The sequence below is a fragment of the Schistocerca cancellata genome, chromosome 4, assembly GCF_023864275.1.
Source record: "Schistocerca cancellata isolate TAMUIC-IGC-003103 chromosome 4, iqSchCanc2.1, whole genome shotgun sequence".
NCBI lineage: Eukaryota > Metazoa > Arthropoda > Insecta > Orthoptera > Acrididae > Schistocerca > Schistocerca cancellata.
Genome location: NC_064629.1, coordinates 321,609,064 through 321,624,452, shown reverse-complemented (window position 1 = coordinate 321,624,452; position 15,389 = coordinate 321,609,064). Strand labels below are relative to the sequence as shown.

Sequence of the window (15,389 nt, the reverse complement as noted above, 5' to 3'; positions counted from 1 at the left end):
TTGTCTTGCTGATCTGTCAATGGCCCTCATGTGGAATCCAAAGTGGATATACTCACATGGGTCAGTCGGCCTAGTTCATTCACACTTGTGGATTATTTTTTCATTTGTTTGGTTCAAATGGCTCTGGGCACTATGCGACTTAACTTCTGAGGTCATCAGTTGCCTAGAACTTAGAATTAATTAAACATAACTAACCTAAGGACATCACACACATCCATGCCCAAGGCAGGATTCGAACCTGCAAACGTAGCGGTCTCTCGGTTCCAGACCGTAGCGCCTAGAACGGCACAGCCACTCCAGCCACCTTTCATTTGTTTATTAGGCTTCATGGCACTTGTGGTGATGATTTGGTAACTTGTCATAGTGAGAACTGTTTGCAAGTTGTCTGCCTGATTTTTGCATGCTATTCCGATGCAAAAGAAAAGTAAAAGATAATTGCTAATGTTTGAGCCATACTAACTAAGGGATAAGTAGGTTGATTGGAAGAGGAGGTTTGGTAGAAGGAAAACAGTAACTCCAACATAAACCATTACTAGCGAGTTAGTGTTGGGTAATCCCTTTGATAGTGACTGAGTATTCAAAGTTCTTATATCCAAAGAAAAAAGAAATGGTGACCTGTAGTGATTCACTCCTTTATGATGAAGGTGCATTTCAGTAACAAATAGGAAGTCCACGCGATGACAAAAGTTTGATTCTTCCAACCGTCTTGTCATTTAAAACTCCAGTGGCATTGAATATACGAAGCGGAAGATTCCTTAGCATAGCTGGCCTACGGGCCCTAGCTAGGCTCAAACAGTCTCATGGTAGCTTTGAAGATGGCCATCCGTTTGGAGATAATGGTTGGTGCTTTAATAAATTTCTTCAGTGTAGTCGGAATTATGGCAAAGATGTTCTGTTGTAACTTAGAGAGGAAGTCAGAAATGATTGACAAACTCTACAGAGTTCTGTGTAGTCGAAGGAGAACAGTTCTTGTGGAGTTGCCATTCGTGGTTGTCATCCTTGTAGCCATGCGACTGTCTCGTTGAGGAGCCTGATGGAGCCTTTCACACTGGAAGTCATGGGAAGTCCTTCATTCTGTTTGGAGCTGGTGGTGTTGTTTTCGCCGCTTGCTGTTCTTGTACCTGTGCAGCTCAGTCACATAAAATAGAACCAATAGGAAGCAATCACGCTCCCTATGTCAAAACAGAAAGCAAGATGCTGTATTACATTTGTCATGTTTAGTACTAGTAGAAGCTCATATTCAGTAGGTTTTATGTTATATGTTACACCCTATGAATATATGCTGTTTCTAAATGCCAAGACATTGTATTTCTCGAGAACGAATCGTTATTGCTACGATTTGTTGTTGTAAAATGGCGGGAAACGTCATATTGATGGTTAAAGTATTATTTTTTTTTCTTTTACTTATAACTCGTGTGTTATGAGAGTAAGCTGCTTTAAGGTAGCAACCCATTGAAAATTCATGAAAACTGTGGTTGTTGTCAGAATTTGTTACAATTAAGTATCAGCAACATTTCAGCTATTAAACCCTTTAAAAGACGGTAACATAAAATGCGAGGTCGCCGATGCAGTGTTTCGGCATTGTGTAGTTGGTTAACGCCTCATGTTATGGAATTGAGGGTGGATCAGTAGAGTCGTCATGTCATGCTGTGTGTGATTTTGGTTTCACCTCTGCGTTTTCTAAAACGTTGTGGGAGTTTCCTATGTAATTAATAGAAATGATTCCTGTAATGTATGTTATGTAAATATAAGTGCACCTTCTGTCAGGAGTGAGTTTGTTAGATTTGGTGAACTTTTATAAGCTGATGTCCTTACTGAGTGGACATATACTGTACACATTCAATCTTTGTCTTATTAAACATTCACAGATACTGAAGTGTTTTAGTATTGTATACCACAACAGAGCAACATGACTACTATTTTTTTCTTTTTCTTTGGGTCATGAGTCGTCTGACTGGTTTGATGTGGCCTGCCATGAATTCCTCTCCTGTACCAACTTCTTCATCTCAGTGTAGCACTTGCAACCTATGTGCTCAATTATTTGCTGGGTGTATTCCAAACTCTATCTTCCTCCACAGTTTTTGCCCTCTACAGCTCCCTCTAGTACCATGGATGTCATTCCCTTATGTCTTAAAAGATGTCCTATCATCTTGTACCTTTTCATTATCAATGCTTTCCACATATTTCTTACTTCTCCAATTCTGTGCAGAATCTCCTCATTCCTTACCTCATAAGTCCACCTAATTTTCAACATTCGTCTGTTGCACCATATCTCAAATGCTTCGATTATCTTCAGTTCCGATTTTCCCACAGTCCATGTTTCACTACCATACACTGCTGTACTCCAGACGTACATTCTCTGAAATTTCTTCTTCAAATTACGTCCTATGTTTGATACTAATAAGCTTCTCTGGGCTAGGAATGCCCTTTTTTCCATTTCTAGTCTTCCTTTGATGTTCTCGTTACTCCATCCGTCATTGGTTATTTTACTTCCTAGGTAGCAGAATTCCTTAACTTCATCTACTTCGTGACCATCAATCCTGATGTTAAGTTTCTTACTCTTCTCATTTCTGATACTTCTCATTACTTTTGTCTTTCTTCGATTTACTCTCAATCCATACTCTGTACTCATTAGATTGTTTATTCCATTCAGCAGATCATGTGATTCTTTTTTCACTCATGATAGCAATGTCATCAGCGAATTGTATCATTGATTACACTCCCCCTTTAATTTTAATTCCACTCCTAAACCTTTCTTTTATTTCCATCATTGCTTCTTCGACTATAAATTGAACAGCAGATGCCAACGACTACATCCCTTTTTAATCTGAGCACATCATTTTTGGTCATTTATTATTCCCGCTTGGCTCTTGTATATACTGTACGAGTATATTACTCGTCTTTCCCTATATGGTCAAGAAAGGAAATGTACGTTTTAATAGAACTGACATAGGAATTATATGTATATCCATTTTCGTGAACAAACCGTATGGTTTGCGAGCCAAATAAAACCGACCACTGCTACTGGAGAGCTCAAAATCACGATAACCGGCTTTTGGCATATGCTGTTGGCACGGTGTCTCATGACAATCAATATGCCTGGTCCCATGTACCGATAGTAAGTCTCCACCTTCACTTTTGTGAATATGATATGATGGATGTCATAAATCGAGTCACTCATCAGGGGGGCAGAGAGTGACACACAATAGCCTGATTGAGGCATTAAACCATTCATCGTGGCGTCTCTCGCTTTGCATTGGCGCATCACAGCTTGTGTAGGCCTAATAACATTAAAATCAGTCTCAGCTTTGTCCGTCATAATTTCGACCTTGAGCATTTTCTCACTTGGAGGTTGGTGTGTATACAACGGAATTTTTGCGTTCTGGAAGAACTGCAGTGTTGTCCGTTGATCCACCATCGTTTCGAAGTAGCACTTGATCGATTCCCCTTTATAGATAGTCTTGATTCGTCCAGCCACATGTCTCTTCAGTACAGAGTTCAGTGAAAGATATTTGCCACTTGTACTGTATGGTTATTAGAGGAATTTTTGTCAGTGGAAGTTTAGGTGGCTGTCTTGCGACACAGGTGGAAGCTTGGTGTACATCTTTCATCAGTTCGCCTCCCACTTACAATGGGGCAACCTGGTTGGAGGCTGGCAATTGTACTTGCCACTTGGTAGCTTTAGTGATGTATTGTGAGTTTTTCCTCTTTCGTCTGGTTCGTTTGTTTCAGACAAGTTGAAATATCTCACCTTTGCCCAATGGATGAGATGTTCCAAATCAAATTCGGTCGCTGGAATTGGTGCATGGTCAGAATCTGGAGAGTCATTGTTGTGGTGTCTTGGCTTGATTTCGTCGCATCTGGCAGCTATATCACGCGCCAGTTGGTCTCGTTTTCTTCGATAGTCGTTTGTTATTCGCTGTTCATAGTGGTCTTTAGTCGTTGGAATGTTGATAGCTGGTGGGGTGTGTGTTCCTAGTGCGACTTTCCTCCTTGTGGAGTTGTGACGGGTTCAAATGGCTCTGAGCACTATGGGACTTAACATCTGAGGTCATCAGTCCCCTAGACTTAGAACTACTTAAGCCTAACTAACCTAAGGACAGCCGGCCGCTGTGGCCGAGCGGTTCTAGGAGCTTCAGTCCAGAGCTGAGCGACTGCTACGGTCGCAGGTTCTAATCCTGCCTCAGCCATGGATGTGTGTGATGTCCATAGGTTAGTTAGGTTTAAGTAGTTCTAAGTTCTAGTAGAATCACCACCCTACTGCCATAAAAATGACAGCAAGCAGCAATAATAATTTTTAGACAGTTGATACCAAGCTATCACAACCCAAAAAAGATCCACTACAGTAACAATAACCATAAGTACGCCACCCTTCTCATTGAACTTATTATTTTAGAGTTTATAATTTACTCCTACAATTTTTTATGAAGATTTTTTCCTATTTATGGTTTCCCATAAACCTGCACTTTCAGTCCAAAGTTTCCAAACTAAATCCCGCTTATGATATTTTTCAACCTCAAAATGTCCAAAATCACTCTTTCTTTAACCCTCCTACTACCAGAATTTCTTTTTTATACTGAGTACCACTGGTGTCAATATGACACCAAGTAATTAACACAGGATATACTGGCGATATTTTATGTATTTTAAAAGCTGACATAAAAGCATACATTACTGATTGAAACCAGGTTAACTATAAGCACTTATAAATCTTGTCTTAATCCTTAATATTATAGATCCTTATATCTAAAAGAAAGCAACTCTTTACATTTAAAACAAAGAATCTCTGAAAGTTGTTTAAATACAAAAGAAAAGCATCTTCTGCACGGTTCTGAATGTTTTCTATCCGCTGAACGTGTGCATAGGGAGCACCGTCCACAATTTGCCCTTGTATGCACTTCTGCTGAAGGGGGAGGACGAGGAAGAGAAGCTTTGCTGTGCCGACTTATGTTTTTCTATGCTAGACTTGTTCCCAGTTACAGAAGAAATTATCTTCTTTTGTAGTTGTTTTTTCTTATTCCAGTCAGGATTTAAATCCATCCAAATTATGAAAGCATTTAGTTCGCTAATATACAAAATATTATAAAAAATAACCTTGGGCCATCTTCTTGTCATATGTTTTAAGGTGTAGGTCCTGACTAACTTGTCCATTGTGTCTACACCTGACTTAGTTGGGTTATAGTCTAGGACCATAATAGGTTTTGCTACTTCACCTTCACCTATATCCTCTCCGAAATGCATAGTACTCGTCACTATCTTACCCTTTTTTGGTCAATAGAAGACTATTATAGCTGATTTCTGGAATCTGAAGAGACATGAAGCTGCAGTTCTTCCCCTTGCTTCGATAAATTCAGCAGGTAGTTCACAACGACTTTTTCTTAGTGTTCCTAGCAGTCATTTGTTTTCTTTCTAGTTCCTTTGGTAACTCCAAACTTGTAAAGAAATTATGTGTTGTGATATTTCTTCCATTCCGAGATAAATGTTCTGTCAATTCTAACACTACTCTTTTTCCCTGATTTATTTATGTAGGCTGGCCTTCAATCTTTCCTGTGTACATCTGCAGGTGTGTGATATAGTAATTAGTGCTATTCAATGCAGCCCATATCTTTATACCATGCTTTCCAGGTTTTGACGGGATTTATAGGCGAAATGGGTACGTACCCCTAGAAGTTACCAGTTGTTCATCAACTGCAATATTCTCGTGTGGTTCATATGCATTACGTAATGTGCTTACCCACTGTTCAAATAAATCCCTTATAGGAGCCAATTTATCAGGGCTACGATTCTGTCACTAGTGCTGAGCGTTATCAAACCGAATACAGCATGCTATTTCTATAAAGCGGTTCCTAGCCATAGACTACTGAAATTAGGCCGGTCATGCTCTTTGTTCCATAAATTCACTATACCCTCATTGTGACCTTTGTACTCCCTCAAGAATAAACAGGCCAAGAAAGCATTCAAATTCTTCTCTATAAAGATCTGTCTATTTGTTACCGAAAGTAATGTTACCTTCTTTGTTTCTCCATTCAGAATAATCTGGAAAATGCTAGACTTCATAAATAATTCAAATGCTGAATGCACAGTATTTACGTTCCTTACAGTATGCCTCGTGGGACCTGGAACTGTCTTCAATACATTTCGTGCTGGTTGTCTCTCACGTAATCTTCCGCGATTTTCTCCCCATGTTTCATTTCCATTTCTCGACCTGGAAAAGTATGGGATTACTATTTTAAATATGTACTTACATATTAGTATTATTAGTACTATCATTAAAGTTCTTGCAAACATATGGTAGATTATATATACTTACTTGAAAACATTTCATTTTGGGATGTCAGTGACTTCAGGAAGTGCAGTTTCCAAATCTCCAACATCTGCATCAGAATCTTTAGTTGATTCACTACCTCCAGAAATAATAGCATCAATCTCTTCATCGTCATCAGATGGTATATCTCCTAATTCCTCTTCTTCATTCATAAGTGCTTGTAGTTGAGCACTACTCAAACGTTTCCTAATCAAAATGTAGTTCTCGCACATGCTGAGGCAAAACATTAGCAACAACTGGGGCAATACATAACAACAGCTGACGCAAGAAACGGCAACAATGGGTATAAATAATAAGTGAGAAATGTTAGTTTCATTGTTGCAAGTGTTTCGTATAACATCTGTTCAATGTAACATTCGCAATGTAACAAGGAAGGTCGCAGGTTCGAATCCTGCCTTGGGCATGGATGTGTCTGATGTCCTTAGGTTAGTTAGGTTTAAGTAGTTCTAAGTTCTAGGGTACTGATGACCTCAGATGTTAAGTCCCATAGTGCTCAGAGCCAGTTGAACCATTTAGATTTACATGGTTGTCAGTATGTGTGATATTGCGTTGTAATGGCTTGTGTTTCTTTGTTTTATAGCACTTGATAATGGGATAATGTAGTCCCGAAACATGTTGTGGTAAATAAATAAAACATTTTCAACAACTGGTGTGTAACATTCACAGTACTGATTCATGATAGAGTTGTGCTATGGTTTGACAACAGGTAACCAAATTACCTAAATCTGAATGTCCGGAGAGACATCCATCCTCCCGAATATGAATGTCTTAACAACTGCTCTGCCTCATTCGATTGGTACTCATTGTACAATGTTCTTTTGACCACACACAATTTGCATTACACGGGTTAACTATATACTAGTCGATTTGCTAGAGTAAATGACCTTAACTGATTCTCATGGTCATGCTGCCTCCAAAACTGCTTCGGCGGTATATGTGATACGATTATCGAAAGAATTGCCATTAGGGAGATACCAAATTTCTGTGGTTGTCATCTAGGCACATGTATGTAATAATTATCACTGGTGCGTCTCAGTGGGCTTCACTTAATATTGACAATTTCTGGGTTACACCCACACAAACAGACAATAAAATCCGCATTGTTTGAAACTTGATACTTCTCTAACGCCCCTGAAGAGATCAAGTATCACATTCGAAGTTCTGGTGTAGTTTTAGGAGATCTTTCCCATGCAGTCTTTGAATTACGAACCCAATATTCTTGCAAAACAGTTCACGTTCTCATTGCATCACACAATGTTACACAACTGACCTTTTCTTAGGAGCGTTCTCCTTTTTATAAAGAGTGCACGATATGGATTATCGTATTTCGGTATCCTGTCGTGTGTTGCCCACTGCCGCGTGGTTTACCTGTTCTAGCGCTAGTGCGCTACAGTTTCGTTATACGCAGTGACCAGCTGCAAATAAGCATCGAGCCGCTTTTGTGACGAAAATAAAAGTGGGGCCTAATTACATCTTACACAGCTATCTAACATCCACGCTGTATTGACTAGAAATGTGATAGTTGCCTGATGTGTGCGCTCGTGTGTGGGAAAGTGAAAGCAACGCAAAGAAAATGCGACATGACACGGAAAAGAAATATAGTATTGTGCTTGGGTGGTGCTCTATCGTTTTCAGCAGGGGTACATACATTCGAGTGATTTGTTTCAAATGAGTGAAACAGCTGAAAAAATGACAGTTGGATGTGCTAAAGCTACGAAGCGGGTTATGCAGTACAGTGAAATAACTTAATATATAGTGTACGCGTTGCTCCAAGCATGGCTATTTACGATAATAAACACTGGCTACTGTCTCATATACGAAACTCCTTCATAATATCCGACGATACAGGTATGTAATCAGCAGCCTGTTTCTTTAGTATGAGTTCGCAATTATTGCGACAGAATACGCAACGATTTTGCCCTCTAGCCTTTCGGTCCTGACTTTCGTGTACCGGCTTGGTTGTGAAATTTATATTGAAACTGAGCTCCTTTAAGTATGTTAAAAGTGGAAATGTCAGAGTATGCTGTGTCTGAACATTGATAGATAAAATTTACTGCAAACAAATGTCTGAAGTATATGAAACTGCTGATTGTGTGACAAGCCATATGCACTCCTGTAAAGTTGAAAAATTCAACTTTTAATGACGGTTGTACTTAATAACTGAAGGGAATGATTCCAGTTCAATATCGTAATTATTTGTCATTCATATTCCTGAAAAAGCAGCAGGTCAGGCAGATGAGGGAGAACCAAAAAAAAAAAAAAAAAAAACCACCATTGTATGTAGTTAACGGTTGGTTTGCTGTGATGAGTTTACACAATTGTATATATCATACTACTTCCAAGTGTTTTTGTGTAATTAAAGTGCTGTGTAAATTAGTAAAAGAACACACAGTAGATATGACTTCATAGGTAGAGTGACTGTAATTTCAGTAAGAAGAAACTATGGGGAAGGGCAGTAATTTTGACTGATTCTTGAAGACAATTATATGTTAATGTTGAAATAGGAACCTTTATATTTGATTGTTGTTATCCATCCTTGGGCAATATAAATCAGGTGTATGAGTAAAATATGTACACCTAGTTTAAATACATAAAATACATTGATACAAATTTTATTTTGTTGTGTAGATAATTTACCAAAGCAAATATTCGTCTAGGTAGGTAACATATAATTTTGGCTAATCCTCAACAGTAATTTAAGATCTTTTTCAATGAATAGTCTTTTCCACAAGTACACAGCTCAAAAGTACACATATACAACATGTACATATGATATAGATATGCATCAGTGGGCCTGTATACATAGAATATTTCTTGAGTAGTATTAAATATTTGTATAGTTCCTATTTCTATTGTTCTCTGTGGGAGCTCTTGGCCATAACAATTTATTTTCTAACATTTACATTTGTCTAAATAATTTGCATGTCATTTTATGTAATTGTCAACAGTGTAATAGCCCTCATTTGATAAATAATTTTGCATATTTCCTAAAGGCATGCAGTTTTTTGTTTTTGGCCTGTTATTGAAGGGTGTCATAAATTTATTCCACTGTATAAACTATTTTGGGTTTTAACTGTTTTTTTTCCATTTGAACATGATGACTGTAAGTGTTCCCACATACATGTACTTGCTTGTTTGATGGGTAGTGGTTATTGTTTTTACTTACATAAGTTTCTGATTTATAAATAAGGAACTGTGAGGATTCCCAGAATAATGAACAAGTCAGTGCAGTGATGAACTCTCCTCATTTTTGTTATGAATCCCCATAACTGTTTTTACAATTTGGTTGAGCCTGATTATCTAATGGAAAAGTGTGTGCATGGATTCAAATCCTGGTTGAGCACAGGTTTTTTTTCAGTGTGCCTTGAACCCAGCCTTCACCTTTCAGTGATGAGAAGATTCACTAGGAACAACATGTGGTTTGGATTCCACATTAAACTGTAGGTCCTTTATCCCTTAGGATTACTGAGATTAGTTAAGGACAGCTAACACTCCGAAGTGTCATTCAGTTGAAAGAATTGCATCAGGCCACTGAGTCACACACAATTATTATTATTGTAACTTGATGATTGATTGGATGTTCTGAGCATTTATTCCCCCACAAGATTATGCCATAAGTCTCTGCAGCATAATGAAAAATGCAAGGTTGGGGGAGGGAGGAGGGGGGGGGGGTTCCAAAATGTAACTTTCACCAAATGGACATCCGGGCTACTGCGTGACAGTCTCTTGTTGTCCCACCCCCCTCTGACCCCTGCAAACTTGGTTGTGGGGATGTGTTGATGGATTGACAGACTGATATGTAGCATAGCCCAAGGTGTGCCTTAGAATGGAAGACGATAATTTTTTTTGTGTGTGAATTTGAAATAAAGGTTGCAGTAACAGACCTATAACATAGCCTGATGTATACATTTGCACCAGTTTAACGTACTTTTGGCTGTAAAACTCCAAAATACATTTAGAAGCCATATACTAAAATTCTGACAAGTCTCGGAACTAGTATTTTGATGCAGATGGTGTACATATCTCGTACAGAAACCGTGAAATCTTCAATATTCGGAGGGGGGGGGGGGGGGGAGTGGGCAGGAGGTCTACTAAATAAGTCACTCTCATATGCAAAAATTGTTCTTGCACATGAGATGCTTCACACGGAATTTATTGTTTGGAGTTTGTATCATACTGTTGCAATTTGCTTTTCCATTATTGTAATATATTCCTAGAAATTTTGATTTACATGCTATAACATCATCATTCTCTCTTTAATTGATATTCTTGGACATTCTGTTTATATAGAAATTAATGCCGTTTTTTAGAGTCAGCTTATTGTTTTGTGTCCACCTGCACATTTGTATGAGTGAGTTTCATAGGCCCTAGGCTTTAATATGTCCATTAACTTGTTGTTGATCAGAATATTACTGTGATCAGCAAATAGTGTTATTTCTTTGTGCTTTACACTTAAAGTAAAATAGTTCAGGGTTACAACAGTGTTCTATAATGTGGTGCATTTTGCTTGAGAAATCTCGATCCATTGTACTCTTACTTTTTTGGTGTGTGGGTGTGTATGAAATAATTTACTTCTTACTCCCCTTATTCCAAATCTTTTCATTCTGTTTAATACCTCCTTGTGGTCTACTGTGTCAAAGGCTCTGTCAGAGCAAGGAAGATGCCAGTTACATGATCTCCTTTGCCCAGTGTCTCAAAAGCATTCTTGAATTGAGATATTGATGATCCTACACTTTTCTTCGGCTTAAATCCAAACTTTTCTTTGCCTAGAAGATTGTACTTCTTTAAATAGCTAATGAGTATATTTTTCATCGTAGTTTCCAATACTATGAAATATGATGTGAGTAATGAGATGGAAAATGATGTAATGAGTTGGGTCTACGTTTTTATACATTTTCTGGGTCACCTTTCTTATGAATAAACAAAACTTTAGCATGTTTTAGGAACTCTAAGAAGCAAACTGTGGTGAAAGATTCATTCCTAATGTGCACCAAGGATTTGTTATAATATCTATACACCTTAACAAGTGCACAAACACATTAGCTAAATCTGCTGATGTGTTATGTTTAGCTTACACACAACATTGCCAAGCCAAGTTCTTCCATGGTGAAGATGTGCAAAAACATTAAGTTAGCTGTGTAGTTTAGTGTTACTACAGGCTGTAATTTGTCACACTTCCATTGTAGCTTAGTAATTATTGTGATGAAGGATTTGTTTACAAAATTTTCAAGTTTATTTTGATAACACATTGTGCTTCCATTATGCTTAATTCGTATGTCTGCATGTTTTGCTTTTAATTTGGGTTATTAAATTCTGCCTTCTGCAAAAAAATAATGTATTTCTTTTTTCTGTTTACCCAAACATGTTTTGATACCGATGTGTCATCTGTGGATCTTGGTAACAACAATTTTGTGTTTTGGTTTATTGCATTTTGTGGTCCATCTAGTAATGTCCTGAGCTGCTCCCATTTTTTTTCAGCATTTTGTATAATTCTGTTGTTTACAGTCATTTTTGCAGTTATTAATAATTTCCTTTTTTTATATGTGAGAGAAGTTCAAGAAATTTGGATCTCAGTGGGTGTTTTTTGTGCTGTTGAAGTGCTTTGGCATTTAGGATTTTCTTATCTGTTTGGTCACCCAGATTTTGTGGTCCCGTGGAAATTAATACCGTACCTACTTTTGGGAAAACTTCAAGTCTGAATGAAAAGTTCTCATTTGTGTTGGTTTCTAAAATCACACCTTCCCACATTTCATTGAATAAATGTTTAGCATATTCAAACCTTTTTTGTCTCGGAGAAAATACTTCCATATGTCAGCCATTTAGTTGCATTTCCTCCTGGTAGTTACGGCTGATAAGCTGCCTCGAGTGGTCTGACAGACCCAGGTTATGTATAACTGCATTGCAACTTTCCTTCTCTAGCCTACATCAGTTAACATATGGTCAGTGATTAATGCAGTGCATTTGGTTATCTGTGGGGTGGTGTAAATCATTCAATAACAGTCTAGGATATTGAAGAAAGTGTTCCAAAATCAGCTGGATTTGTTGTGTTAATGTCTCCAAGAACAACAATTTTGCCCTTTCAATTAGAAATTATGTCCAGGATCTAGATTAATTTATCAATGAAATTACTGATATCAACACTAAGACAACAATAAATACATATTATTGTTAATATTTTTCTGAGATCTGCAGCTGGTATCTCATATTTTTCACTTAATGAAATTACAAGAACTAAGAATTCAGAATACTCTGCTTGATGTGACACCATGTAGAAGAAACATTTCTTACCTAATTGTAATATCATGTTATTGCAGTATATCTGGGAGAAAGAAGGATAAGGCAGTTACAAAGTTTCACATTACACTGCTGTAATCAGATCCAAAGTAACTGTCTCCTTTGTAGTGGTAGAGGACTATCTTTCACTGTCATCTTAGCAAGAAATAAGTCACCATACTCTCTCTCAGTGTAAAGTTTTTTTGTTATTATGTATCTAGTTTAATATATGTGGACTCAAATCCATTTACACCTTATGTCAATAATTAATGAATTACTCGTCATTTTAGGATACTTATCAGAAAGTAACTCGTGTGTCATATCTGGGTAAAATAACAACTCTTCCCATGTGCCTTGAAAATGAAACTTGAATGATTAATTTTGCTAACTGCTTTTATAAATTCCACAGATAATCAATGGCATGATATTTTGTATTCTGCAGCAAATGGAAGTGGCAGGCCAAATTATTATAATGGCATGGGGATAAGCAGACACTGAAGCTATGTTATAGGTGCACAAGTTTCTTTGCCAACATAATTTCACTTCTGTTCACACATAAAATGTGTAATTTTCTTTTCCAAATTAGGAGACATATTTAGGTAACCAGGAAAAATGTTATAAGCACATTTCGTTATTTCTCATCTGATAGCATAAAAACCCATGTCAATTGAATCTTCTGTTGTTATTTGGTACAACCATTTCATATTAATAAATAAAAAGCACAAAACATGGATGTTCTATAGTATTTGACTTTTCCCTTACAGACAACAACAATAATAGAGGAGGATACAGTACTCCTGGACATGGTAGCATTTACTTTGTTTTTGCATCTCACTTTCCATGTATACTATCTTTTGCAGTAACCATGTGTTGTCTGGTGATAGCATTGCAAGCTGAAAACTAGCTAAATAAATTAATACTGTAGAACATCCAAATTTATGCTTATCATTTGTAAAAATTAATGTTTTATTACAAACTGTCAGTATTTCTTATTTAGAAAAAGAAAATTTAGTATTTTCTTAGTTTCATATGGTTTAAAAATGTAGTAGACCTGAAGTAATATTTAATGACATTACAATCCACTAAATAACAAAACATTCCTGACAGATTAAAATTGTGTATTGGATTGTGGCTTGAATCAGGACCCTGGCAAGTTATGGGCTAATGGTAGGCCAAATTATTATAATGGCATGGGGATAAGCAGACACTGAAGCTATGTTATAGGTGCCCAAGTTTCTTTGCCAACATAATTTCACTTCTGTTCACACATAAAATGTGTAATTTTCTTTTCCAAATTAGGAGACTTACTGACTAACCTAACCTATCCAGACATGATGCACAATCTGCTAGTTCTACCTCTACTTTTCTCTTGTTACCAAATTTTAAGGAATCTCGCATCCACATGTTGTTGTACTATCCCTCCCAGGGTTAACCACAGAGCACTATGTGAGACCAATATTGTACTTAGTGCACCTGACCTGCATATTGTTTACTTGGAGCATCAAATGAAATTCAATGTGTGAGGTAATGAAGTCCCACATATTGTTAAACATTAACAGCAACAACAAGAAATGGTGACTTGGAAAATTACTATCTTTAAATCATACATGGTGAGACAGCTGAGACACGCCATCCAAAATGTATCAAGAGTGAGTAAATATAGTGAGGTGCACCTTTTGCTGTGTTATAATGTACAATGTGACAAATTTGTTGATTTGCACAAGTGAATTGTAAGATTCATAGCTGCTAAAATATGACAAGGATATTTCCTTAATTTTTTGTATAACTGTCTACTTGCATTTGAAAGAGTCTTCCAAGTGGACTTCAGTGACACAACATGTGAGGAACTTGATTGAATACTAACAAGATAACAGCACCCCAAACCAGTAGATCCCATAAGTGTCTGCCCTACCATTCTAAATGTTAGCAAACATTTGTTTCGGGTATTACACAGACACTTAAACATTGCAGTTTCAGATGGGGAGGGGGCAATTGTGAGGGGGGGGGGGGGGGGGGTATGAGCTTTGGTTGTATAAGGTACTGGTAAAAGTTGGATCTGAACTGTCATATTTAAGACACTGCTAATCTTAGCTAAAATTGCGCTGTAACCATTACTGAATGCTATGTGTACTCAATTTTGCTTTTTGCTTTGTGTTGCTCATTGTTTTCTTATTTTGAAATGAGTGAAGAGACTAATTCTGGTCCATGATGAGGTTTTAGTATGACCCTGACAACACGAGAAGGGGTTGATGATCCCTATGACCATTATGTCTGTCTTGCTTTTGCAAGAATACAGAACACAGATGTACGCTGTCAACCCTATGACAGGGAGATGGGGCTTGTTGCCCTGCTCCACACGTCTCCCTTCCAGTGGTCTTGGTTATCATTCAATTATATTGGCAGATGATTACCACAGTATAGTGTTTGCATTCTATGGTTTGTGTATTCATTGTTATGACTGTCATATCAAGTGGTCAGTATATTGACTTGTGCATTGAACACACTATAAATCGTTCCCAGATAGACAATCGTGTAATTTAATTTCTGCTGGACAGGTGCATTTTATGCAACATTTCATGTAAGTAGGACTCATCATTGTTTCCTTGTATTACCCAGCAAAATTAACTGGTTATCAGTCCAGGGTGACAGCACCATCATGTTTCTTGTAGTTTGGTCTCTTTATGCCCCAAACAAACAAACCAACCAACCAACCATCACATTTAAGCCATCTCTCACCTTAGCTGCTCGCAATGCTTTGCTGGCAGTATCCGTAAAACTGCTGTCCCTAGTG

At 37.5% G+C, this 15,389-nt stretch overlaps 1 protein-coding gene across 1 annotated transcript in view; it reads left to right on the top strand.

Moving 5' to 3' along the window:
• The first annotated feature begins 7,457 nt into the window (after positions 1 to 7,457).
• The window catches only part of LOC126185225 (target of rapamycin complex 2 subunit MAPKAP1), a 139,423-nt gene continuing 131,491 nt past the window's right edge, over positions 7,458 to 15,389 (top strand). The window contains exon 1 of the mRNA XM_049928105.1: positions 7,458 to 8,173. Within this exon, the coding sequence (XP_049784062.1) occupies positions 8,101 to 8,173 (73 nt within the window). The 5' untranslated portion in view covers positions 7,458 to 8,100. The remainder of the gene's footprint in view (positions 8,174 to 15,389) is intronic.